The sequence below is a fragment of the Lytechinus variegatus genome, chromosome 18 (genome assembly GCF_018143015.1).
Source record: "Lytechinus variegatus isolate NC3 chromosome 18, Lvar_3.0, whole genome shotgun sequence".
In the NCBI taxonomy this organism is placed as follows: Eukaryota; Metazoa; Echinodermata; class Echinoidea; order Temnopleuroida; family Toxopneustidae; genus Lytechinus; species Lytechinus variegatus.
Window position 1 is genome coordinate 19,845,972 of NC_054757.1, and position 12,221 is coordinate 19,858,192.

At 35.1% G+C, this 12,221-nt stretch overlaps 1 protein-coding gene across 1 annotated transcript in view; it reads left to right on the top strand.

Moving 5' to 3' along the window:
* The window catches only part of LOC121432028 (adhesion G protein-coupled receptor L1-like), a 35,377-nt gene that overhangs the window by 19,193 nt on the left and 3,963 nt on the right, over positions 1-12,221 (top strand). The window contains exons 7-21 of the mRNA XM_041629844.1: positions 769-825; positions 1,457-1,552; positions 2,025-2,128; positions 3,309-3,551; positions 4,292-4,499; positions 4,945-5,094; positions 5,842-5,908; positions 6,380-6,545; positions 7,254-7,303; positions 7,533-7,653; positions 8,793-8,902; positions 9,751-9,850; positions 10,304-10,466; positions 11,049-11,115; positions 12,003-12,063. Coding sequence (XP_041485778.1) covers positions 769-825; positions 1,457-1,552; positions 2,025-2,128; positions 3,309-3,551; positions 4,292-4,499; positions 4,945-5,094; positions 5,842-5,908; positions 6,380-6,545; positions 7,254-7,303; positions 7,533-7,653; positions 8,793-8,902; positions 9,751-9,850; positions 10,304-10,466; positions 11,049-11,115; positions 12,003-12,063 — 1,763 coding nt within the window. The remainder of the gene's footprint in view (positions 1-768; positions 826-1,456; positions 1,553-2,024; positions 2,129-3,308; positions 3,552-4,291; positions 4,500-4,944; positions 5,095-5,841; positions 5,909-6,379; positions 6,546-7,253; positions 7,304-7,532; positions 7,654-8,792; positions 8,903-9,750; positions 9,851-10,303; positions 10,467-11,048; positions 11,116-12,002; positions 12,064-12,221) is intronic.

Here is a 12,221-nt window from a genome sequence, read left to right on the forward strand (position 1 = left end):
TATTATTTCCATTACTGTTATTACTGTTAAAAATAATTTAAACAACGATCTTAACATGTAAATCGCACAGTAGTTGTTTAAACATTTTGAACAAGTGTTTAAAATCTTAAACAAAATTTTTATTCAAATATTTAATTATCAGTACTTAAGCATGTTTGTCTAAGATTTTAAACACTTGTTTAAAGTTTTTTATAAAGTTTTTAAACTACTGTGCGATTCACATAGTAAACAGCGTTCTATAAATTATATTTAACACCGGAGGCCTGTGATGAACATCTCATATCTTTGATATTATGTGGTGAGGCATTGGCTATATAAATTATAGCTTTCATTTAGTGTTTTGGGCGGACTCTCAACTTGTTTACAGAAAGGCGGGATAGCACACACGAAACACACTGAGAGTCGGATCGTGAAAGATGCATCATGTCAACCATGACATCAGGGGCTCTTTAAATTATAGTTTCAGGATGTGCCTGACCACAGCACTCGTAAAAATACAAAAGAATGAACTAAAAAGGCAATTATTACTGATTTTGGAGGATTCAGCTTTTGCTTGTCAGAGTTTGGGGGAGAATGACTTTGTCAACTCATGATCAACGTGAACTGTAGTTTGAAAAAAAAATCACATCACCTGGTACAACCTTTCAGCATTGATATAATGATAGTCCAAGCAACGTTGTTTACCTGATATCAAAAGTGTATTCATCTTTGTGTTATGACTATATTTTCGCTTTTGATAACCGGAATATGTTTTTTTTATTCTTTCAGATGAATGTCTGGTCAACAAGGCTGAAGCTTGTGACAGTCACTGCAGTGAAACGAACGGTACGTTTAACTATATCAGGGCCGTCACCAGCTTTTTTCTAGGGGGGGTGCTTTTTATGAAAAAAAAACACAAAAACACAAAAAACAACGTATTAACTCAATTTCATGCAGTTATATAGCCCGCCGGCCAGATCTTTTTCAAAAGAGCCCTCAAGTATCCCTATCCCCCCCCTCCGGTTGTTCTTTTTTTTTTTTTTTTTTTAATCTTTTTTTTTGGTTCTGAAGGGGGGTGCGTTCGCACCCTCCGCACCCCCCCTGGCGACGGCCCTGTATATTGGTTTTCATGATTGTGCTGGGCAAAATAGCAATCTCATTTAAAATACTTATTGGTAAACCTGAAACGATATTGATGACTACCTTCATGACAGCTAGAAAATACGAACTTGTTTTGCGTATAGTGGTCAATACTTTTGTTAATGAACCTTAATGCCATTCCAAGATCCGCAAGCCCATAACTTGGCGTAAAATGTATTTTAGATATAATTATGACGTCACCTTCGGTAGGAATGGTAATGGATGGCAATTCTTTTTATTTCTAGATACTAGTGACCGCTGGATAATGGTCCTCTTATTGTTTTCCCCGGGCAAGATATTTATGCAATGTAATTAAAAATATTTGTTGTATCAACAGGTCCTCAGTGCAACCAGGAGTATGCCAAGAACATCCTGTGGCCTCGCACTCCTACAGGCCATAACTCAACTAGACCATGTCCTGGCATATCGTCAGGTGAGTTCCAGTTTTCCCGTATATCGGCCGTAAGATGGTAAATCGCTGTTCTGAGAAAAACGACTTTTAAGTTTAGAGGTTTGAGCTCTTTTATGAGACGGGTATAATGCATTTTCAGCAATGTGACAAGAAGCATAATAAACACTAATAACTGAACTTTTTTGCTTATTTTGGGGTACGATGGTAAAATGGTCTACAAGATAGACCATTTTACCATCTTATGATGTGTAGTATGAGTGCATACATGTGCTGAGGTTAAACAGTGTATCTACACCAAAATCTCATTTATGTCATAATTAAAACCCAAATAAGCACAAAATTCGTCAGTTATTAGTGTGTAGTGTGCTTCTTCTTTTCCCACTGCTAAAATTGTTTGATTTTAATTGTCAAAATACTCTGAGATATCATGCTGGCATATGAGCTTTGTTTTCTGACGAATACTTATTTAACCTTTCTGAACTTTTTTTTGCAGGAGAAGCAAATCGAATGTGTATGCAAGAAGAAAACATTGGTATTTGGATGGAGACTAACTTCTCGACGTGTGTTTCGTCAGACCTTCGCGATCTAAAAGAAGAGGTTCGTACACAAACACACATACACAACCCACCCCCTCACACAGAAATGATCATTGTTCGATAGGCCACTGTGCTGTAGTGCGAGTCTTGATATGTACACCTTTTCATTAAACAATGGGATTGTAATTAGACTAGTGCGAATTTAGATATTCCGATTGTTCAATTGATTTGTTCAATAAAAAATGAAGATTTATCAATATTAGTTGCATGCTGACCAATATAACGTGGAACAAGGCCGTTGCGCCCTATGACAGGTCAATACAAATGAGACAAGACAAAAGAAAGTAAAACAAAATAATTCAACAAAGAGAGGATTTAAGTCAGTCACCTCTATAATAAACATACCACTCAATGGAGAACAAACGACTTCCAAAAGTAAGTTTTTCTTTCACACCGGGCTGGCCTTATTCTATAGATATTGTAAGAAGCAGCAGAATTTGTTAAAGGGGAAGTTCACCCTGACAAAAAGTCTATTCTAAAAATAGCAGAACAAAATAATAAAAAATATTGCCAAAGGTTTGAGAAAAAAATCATCAAATAATTAAAAAGTTATTAGAATTTCAATTATTGGATTTGTGACGTCATATGCGAGCAGCATTCCTACATAGCGAATTGTGAAAAATCAATGAAATGTCATTTTCTCAGAAAATTGAAAATGGTTAAATTCACTGTACCTTTTGTATATCAATAGACAAATCATTTCACACCCGACCGTGAATAGAAAACAAAATTAAGTCATCAGGAACCATACAAAAATTAAAAGTCATGCATTTCATGTTACATACATTGTAACACATGGGGCAGCTGCTCGTTTATGACGTCACAAATCCAAAACTTTGAACTCTAATAACTTTCTTACTCTTTAACGGATTTTCCTCAAACCTTCACCAATATTTTTTTACTATTTTTCTGCTATTTTACAAAACAATTTTCTTCAGGGTGAACTTCCCTTTTAAATGGAGAACGTATTACATTCTTGGCAAAGACCTACTGATTTAATTAAAAATGCAACCTGATGCTATCCGAGATGGGGTTGGCATTTTATGGTAAAGACATACACTGTCTGTTCGTTGTACTGAATCAGTGGACTTTAAATCAAACTATTTACTTGGCCATAAATGAAGTAACGTTCTTTCCTGATAAACTCTTGAAATTTAACATAATGAAACTATTCATTATAGATTGAAAGCAACATATCAGACCTCAACATCCTCACGTACCTGGAGCGCCTTTACAACTCGACGTCATCGAAGAAGACAAACCCGTCTGACTTGTCGACCAGCATCACGTGTTTACAACTGATCGTAGATGCTCAGGCGAGGGCGCTCTCTAGTTACAAATGGACCGATAATATGTTGAAGTTCAACAAAAATGCAAGGAGACCGGCTTATCCGTGGATTGAGGAGACAAACAAATTCGTCAGGGTATTTAAAATGATGTTTATCCCTTTAGTGCCTCCTTTGAGATTTTCTCCTTCATTTTAAGCCTTTATTCGCCATGTTCCCCTCAATATCATATAGATAGTATTCTAAAAGAACGGTATAATTAACACTCAATTAACACTCAAATGTTAATTAATTCGTACAACTACTGAGACTAGATCTAAATTGCATGACTCCTTTAAAGCTTGGATGGCGGCCTGCTTTTATAATATTTCCATCCTCAATAAACGTACTTTCCTTGCATCATGTCATCGTTTATTTTGTAGAACTATACTACAAATATTTTTGGAGAAAGTGAATGTAGATGGGCACAGGCAGGAATGGAGTGAACGTCGAGACGAAGCCGTAACTGCGAGAACACCTACCACAGTACTTTCTTTATATGCAGACCCAAAACATTGTCACTAGAAGAAATCGGGAGATTTGGGGGATTACAGGTGTTGAGAATAACAGGTGTTTTGGATGTTAATAAAACATTTGCAATTGTGTAACAGAGCATGTTAATTTATAAAGGCACCTTTCTAGCAGTCAGACTTTCCCGCTGGATTTACGCAAACGGCTTTTTATTAGCAATCGTCGTCATAGACAAATAACGGTTGATGTAAGATCCTATAGCGGGTTTCCTGCTAAAAAAACGAGTCGCCGAATACCTCCAAGAAAAAAACAAAAGCGTTTTGTTTCGAAGCTCACAATGATTGGCGCTTTGTTTCAATCTTTCACAGTGGGTAACGGACACCGTCGACAACATCATCGACCAGCGTAACGACGTCGCCTGGAACGCAACACTCCCTCGAGGGGCTCAGGCGGTCGAACTTTTGAACGTCATGGAGAAGTTCGTCAATCTCTTTGCTCGCAGTTTCCTCCGTCACATCAAGCGAGGAGACATCACTGAGGAAGAGGGGCAAAAGGCTTTCGACAGGCAAAATATTGGTGAGAATTAGTAATTTCCAGACAAAGTTTCTTTAAAATTTAGGGCTATATAAAGAACTTATTCGTGTCACACTGTTGTTTGGATTTAGTGGCGTTATGAGCCAAAACTTTTGAAGGGGCTAGATATGGCGTATTCATGGTACAAAGCAAAATTTATTAAAAAACAGCGAGCTAGCAAAAATTCACAAATATCCAATTTCAGTGATAAATTTTGACATTAATATTCCATAATATTCGGAAGTATTATATTCCACCCTTCTCTCTTTTCTTTTCTCTTTTTTGTCTTGGTCGTGACAAAAAATGTACGCCACTGCTTGGAGTAATACATTTTCCCTCATCATCTACATCACCATCATCATCACCATAAGCACTATGATCATCACCTTTAATATTATGCCTACTATTCCCAACTTATATCAATAATTGTTTTATTATTTTATTTCAGCCATTTACGTGGAAACAGTGCGGCCTTCCGAGTTTGCGGGATCTTTTTTTCCTGACATCACCAAGCGTAGTATGTCTTCTATGAACCCCGAGGAAGGGAGGGCTCTTATACCAGAGACACTCTTTGATAACTTGCACACTGATCTCCAAGGTATGCCTACATGCCTACATACTTACATTTTTAATTCATCAATAGCAACACTGGGAACTTCTTTTCCTGGGGGGGGACGTGCATCCCAAAAAGCTATTTGCAACTTTGTGGGTGCAGCTAACTTAATGTTGCACCATTTGAGTTACCCTTCCTGGTGAGGACTTCAGGGAATGGAACCCCAACGTAGCATTGTACCCTCGAGGAGGAGTGCACGTTCGCATCTTTTGAACGCAAAAATATCAGCAAAAAAGCACTCCTAGGTCAAAACAGGAACCTTTTTGCACAAGATTGCACCCCTAAAATGACATTTGGTGTTGCATTTCGGGTTAAAACTTGAACTCTTTTTCTCTAAGTTTGTATGCTTATGATTGAAATGAAAAATGCCAAAAGATGCGATCAACTATTCTTGAAAACGTGTTATTCTTGAAAAGTTAAAGGGGAGGAGGAGGAGTGACTCCTAGTTTCTGTATTTTCGAAATTCGATTATGTCACCATTGTGGTAAGGAATGATGGGTTTGGGATAATTACGTGCAGTAAAAACAAATCTATAAAGCCGAGTCTGACTCATGATTGATAATTGTAAGAAGCAACATAAAATGTCGATTTCGTTATTTAAATCGCCATTGGCAGCTCTCTTTTTGAAACTCTCTCAAGGGAATAATACTCACTAATTCGCCATGTATTAACAAGCCATTGGGCTGATATCATTGTTATGATCTCTGTTTTTTCTGTTTCGTTTTCAAACAGAAACCAGAATGGCCGTCTTTTACGTCCGATATGAGAAAATTGCAAGATATTTACCAAATCACCCTGAGTAAGTAACATGGAGGCAAAAAAAGAAGAAAGAATGGAGTACCATCTAATGAATTCCACGTGACTGAGGCCACCTTTGGTGACCCAGGAATAAAATATGTTGGTCACATGCTTTTCTTGCATATTATAGACATAACATTCTTGCCTTAATTACTGGACAGTAACAAACAAAAATATATATGTTTTTTGTAATAACTTGTTATTGACTCTGGTTGATTGATATGAGCAGACGCATCGTTCACTTTTGCAGGAGAAAGCCACAATAGTTGGTCGCATGTGGCCACAACTGTGACACATACATGTAACTTCCCAAACAAATAAATTCTAACTAACTAATCTTATTTTCTTTAATGCGGAAGTTTGTGGAAATATGTAAAATGTTAATTCAAGATTTGTCAAATTCTTGTTTTCATTTGTGAAACTGTTATCATGCAACAGATTGTCAATTTCTTTGCTGTTTCACTTTATGCAGACAAGTTATTGTCAAGTACTACCGTGACAAAGAAAAGGAACACAGACATAAGGATGACAACGTAAACTCGGTGGTCATAACAACGGGTGTCTTTGCGGAAATAGACGTCCATGATGCATTCGCTAATCTCACCGACCCCGTCGAAGTCAATTTCAAATTCACCGATGTATGTTTTAATCGCATGTTCCTTTGTAAATCAATTCCTGCTAGACTTTGAAATTAGTATGTAGTCGGTAATTTCGCTCTGATTGAAATGCTTAGTTCATGGGTTGGTACAGACATGTACTCCGACCTGAGGTCGATACGAATAAAGTCAGTTTGTAGATACAATCTGATCATGTCCTGTTAAGATCTTTTGTACTTAAATCTAAATGAAATCTAAAAAAATTAAATGAAACTTTTTGAAGGTCGCCTGGCATAGCAATATCGAATCAGGCAAACTGGTATTCAAAACATCGAGCATCATTCATTATAAAAGTAATGACGTAATATCTTCATAATTTCTTGGGCATTTTTTTGTAATTACCTTTTTTACGTTACATTATTTATCAAATTTGTGTATCCGAAAATATACATGTAAAATTAACCTAATGTCTAAACATATTTGGTAAGCAGATATATATTTCATAAACTCCATTTACAAAAAAATAATAATAATAAATGCTATGATGTGGTATGTACTTTCATCTCCTGTATTGAAAATTAAAATCCTTAATCGATTCAAAATATACATATATACACAGTGCGTCTACCTATGGTATTCATTGAACAATTCTGTGTTCATTTACTGCTTCTGAGATTAGTCATTTTTAACCTTAATCAAGTTACATTAACTTTATAATCCCCCTTATTTTTGTTTTAATTTTGTTTTCAGTCATTCAATATTTCGAATCCAGAATGTGTTGCGATCGACATAAGTGGCGGGTAAGTATAGGTCGAAGTGCCTGAGCATTTTTGCTTCTTATCCTTAATTTCTATTATTAAAACAATGACGTGTTGTTTTTCTGATTATTTCTAGGTTCTGAATCAATAATGCCTAACATTATAATCGAATAAGCATTCTACTTGATTTTTTTTCAAGTTTTGTCTATTTTTTATTAGACATTTTTTTATTTTTATGTTATTTACATTGTCTTTTTGTATTTTTGGTAAGATCTAATAATTGGCGTTGGCGCCTATCTGAGCTCACCAACATTTCCGAGGGTGAATTCGCAACCTGCTTCTATGACCAGCTCGGCACTTTTGCAGTCACCACAGACATGTATAACATAAATGTAAGTCGTTTATATTTAGCATTACTTTAGAAAACATAGGTGTTAGTTTAAGGACATGATATTATTTGGTTCAAAATTCTGAAATCAGAAATGTACTCCATCCTTCGAATAAGTTACTTAAATAATCTTTTGATAGCGTAGATAACATAAGTAATGCTCCAAGAGAGGGTAATTTTCATGGATTTGAAATTGTTAATAAATAAAGTTTCACGTATTGACTTCAGTAATGAAACAAAATAATACTGATGATAATGCTTTGATTGCCAATAAAGTTTTTTTCAGATTTTTAGATTTAAGATTTGATAGCATTTTTTCTATTAAAAGAAAAAAAAAACAAGGCGCATACAAAGTTAAATTACATGGGAAAATCATAAAAGATACAGTTGAATAAAAAGAGTGTGAACGAGGAGGCAACGAGAAAGGGAAAGCCTTATTGGCGCTGCCACTTTTACAACAAATTGGAAACTGAATATATATGATATTGTAAAATACATGATAAAATGAATACCGAATACCAGATATAAACACTGAACATAAAAGGGGAAAATACAAATTATAACACAATGACAATATATATATATATACTGTTTATATATCAACGATAATTACTAAAACAAGAAGGGGGAAGGAAGGAAAAGAAACTGATCATACATGTTTTGAATGTTTATTGAGAACGTGGGTTTTATTTCTCCTTTTTATATCTACTTTTATTTTTTTTTGTCATTTACTCGAATTTTCGACGATCCTCCGTCTTCTTCGGGAGTTTACAATGTGCTAACAATGTGATATTATATTATAAAAGTTGCAGTTGATGATAGTGCTTAATTGCATATTAGGAGCGAATTTAAATAATGTAATTTAATATATGAATGTCGGTTTGGACCATCCATACATGCCCATTTCTATTGGCCACTCACTTTTCAAAATCTGTATTTGTGCTTTGTCTTGTGTATACGCTTGAAATTGTGGAAATAAAATATATGAGAATGAATGACTTCAAGATTTTCTTTTTAAATAATATTTTAGTGAGGATTTAGTTTTACAAAGTTGTTCATAGAGTTCTCCATATCATAAAATCTCTCAAACCAAACCTATTCTAAGTCATATTTTGGGTTAATGTTTTTTTTTTGTCATTTTAGTGGGACCCGGGAGACCCACCTCGTTTTGTGATGACAGCTGCTGGGTACATTGGAATCCTGGTCCTCATCACCATGCTCATTATCTCGCTCTCAGTATTCTTTTATCTCAGGTTTGTTACTAATCAGGACGCGTAGAGGTATGATTCCAAGTATAGAATGTAATGTCAATGGGAATGACTAACAATGATAATATCAATTCTGCAGATTTACAGATGATGATGAGATACTGCAAAGAATCATCATGATTACAACGGTGGTACTACTATAAATTTCATAGCAAATGTGTGAACAGATATGCTTTTTCTATACGAATTATTGTTTGTATTAATATTATAATCTATATACATGTTTTTATTCTTGGGGTGTTTACATACAAGTCCAGGTCGGGGAGGATAGCCTGCGGGCTACAGTAATTTATTTAACTTTTTCCTTTTGCAGGCAACCTGGACTTGTTCTGTAAACATCCCTTTTCACTTTGTGATTGTATATTCTCCTGTAAATTGATTGTAAACTTTTTTGTTGAAATGCCGAATAAAATATAATAATAATAATGAACAATTTATAAATGAAATTCACATAGTTATGCAACTTCATGCACTTGGTTATTGCAGACGCGACTTACGAGGCACGATGTGCACTGTTTAGGGTGGCATCCGCAAGCTGCAATTAAAATAAGATCAGAGGTCGGTTTCCTAAAGGGTTACAACCATGACAACAGTGTTAACTTTGCCATAAATACGATGGTAACGGGGCTCAGCAGCTAATCATAATTAAGGTTTTCAGGAAATTCAATACCTATTGTGACGGAAGGCCAGATGTAGCTTTCATATTGTAAAAACAGTTTAGACCTACTGCATTAAATACCATATCAATTCAGTTTACAGCCCTTATTGCAGTGACTAGACTGCTAGAGGATGATAGTTATGAGACGTTGCGATATTCTTGTCCTTTCTTGCAGGTGTACAACTGACACAGTCGCGGTACATCGCAACTTGGCAGTCTCACTCATAGTTCTTCATCTTCTTTTTATGATCGGTATTACGAGACAAGAAAATGCTGTAAGTTTCTGAACAACCACCTTTTCATCACAAGCGCCATACTTTTACGGTTACCTATCTAACATGTCTAACAAGCATGATTAAGTGCATGGAAGATCACGTGACATTTATCTTAACAAACTTCTTTTTTTCAGTAACAAAATCATTTTAAAGGCACTGTTTCCCGGGGAACCACACATGGTAATATATATATATACCACAGAACCATTTCACGAATGGCACTTTTCAGCCATAGATCATTCATTTCTTAACTTTGATAGATCTATACCTGCTTTATATACATCCATTTGAACTTATATGCAACAGACATAAGAAAATAACAAATTATTTAATCAATATCCATTGTATTTACCCCGCACTTCAATGAACCACAGCTTAAATTTTACGAGAATAAATCAACAATGTCATTTAATATGATGGAATATTTTCTCCATTCATTATTTTTTATTACAGACGGTTTGCAAGATCTTTGCAATTTCGATACATTTCTTCTTCACCACGTCATTTTGTTGGATATGCAACGAGGCTTTTAATCTGTACATCGAAGTAGCAAACTCAATCCACGCCGACACACAACAGCAAAGACCAATGCTACGTTATTATGTCATCGGATGGTGTAAGTATGAGAGGGAGCTAAGTGACCCATACTGCGCGTTGTCTGTGATTGATTGTGTGTAATAAATAGTCTAAACATATACCATTTGAGATAACTATCATTGATACAGAGAATAAACTAGCCTATAATTCTATTTGTATAAAAATCTGAAAAGTTAGAGTAAAACTACTCGTTAAGGCCTACATGTATAGCTAGTTGTTAACATTTTTATAGTCAGATGAAAGTTGTAGATTACTGTGCAATCATTCAAATGGGTCCTATATTACAAGACTACTGTATACTTCTCAGAATGCAGCATTATGGGCCAGGCACCTGGCCAGATTTGGGTAGTTTAGCACGTTGAACTTTTTCTATACACTGCTGGTGGTTCGCATTTACTTTAATTGTCTGGAAGCATGACGTTATATGTTGACTCACCTAGTTTAATCACGCAGTGAATGCATTATTCTATCTGCATCTCTGTCACAGTTAGTTTCCATATCACAGGTAAGATGAAATGTATCTGCAATAAACTAACGATCACGTGAAAATGACTCTTTACTGGGAAATTACCAACTGTAACAATTTATTTTCATTTTGTAGTCGTTCCTGCCGTCTTAGTATTTTCTCTTGTACAAAGCAAGTGGGAAACCTACTTCTCTCCCGATGTGTAAGTGCAAATATTCTGCATCATTCTGCGTTTTTAAAAATAAATTTTAGGAGCATGTAATTTTTATCATTTCAGCTGCCTCCATTAGAGTCCATGTTATTAACTGTACATGAGTATTCAAATCTTAATCGGGAATTGGATTAACGTTTGATATGGTTATATTTAAAAAGTAAATGTTTAGGATCGACTAAGAACTAATCAGATTTTCAGCTGGTCATTATTTACAATAGACTTGGATTAATTTTGAATATTTAAAAGATTTAATTTGAATCATATTTAAAAATAGTGTAATTATAGCAACAACATGTCATTACTTTTTTTCTTGAAATGGGCAAACTGTTGTTTTGTGGTTGTTTTTTTGTCTAAACATGACCCTAGTATAAAACATACAGGGTATTGCAGTTTTGTGAACATTGCTTCTTATCTACTATCTACTCATTTATGCAATGAGGCCAATCGTTAAATCGGGCAATATATTTAAACAGTAATGGCGACAATTAGTAGCCCTGAGAGAGTCTCTTACTCAAATGCTAGGTAGAACCGACTGGATGGCATAAAATCGGTCCACACCAAGGACCAACCAGCAAAAAAAATAAGTTATGTCTGTTCATGATGGTATCCAATGTCAAGAAACTCCACGCTAACTTAAGTTGAAAAATTGATTAGGCTATCGGGGATAAACAATATCAAAATTATGAATATCATTTCTACTTTTTCTATGAAATGTTATGTCGAGTAAGCTTGACTACGTTTGGCGAGCTATGTTTAATTCTTAACTTTTGATGTTTTATTTTTTCCTTCAACTATATTCAAAAGTTTATCGTCCTATTGTGCGTTTAGCTTTGCTATCACAAACTCTTCTGTTTTTCGTTTGCTTGCCGTTATAGATGTTTTATCAACTTTGATCATATATGGCTTTTTGCTGGACCCGCAGGAGGCTTCTGGGCCGTAAGTTAAATGACAAATTTATATATTTATGTATCTACATGTATTTATATTCATAATCAATTTTATGTAAATACACCAAACTTTTATTATGGCATTATCACATATACGTTACACTAACTTCTGATAATCAGTGTTGTATTCGTAATTGTCGTTCGTAA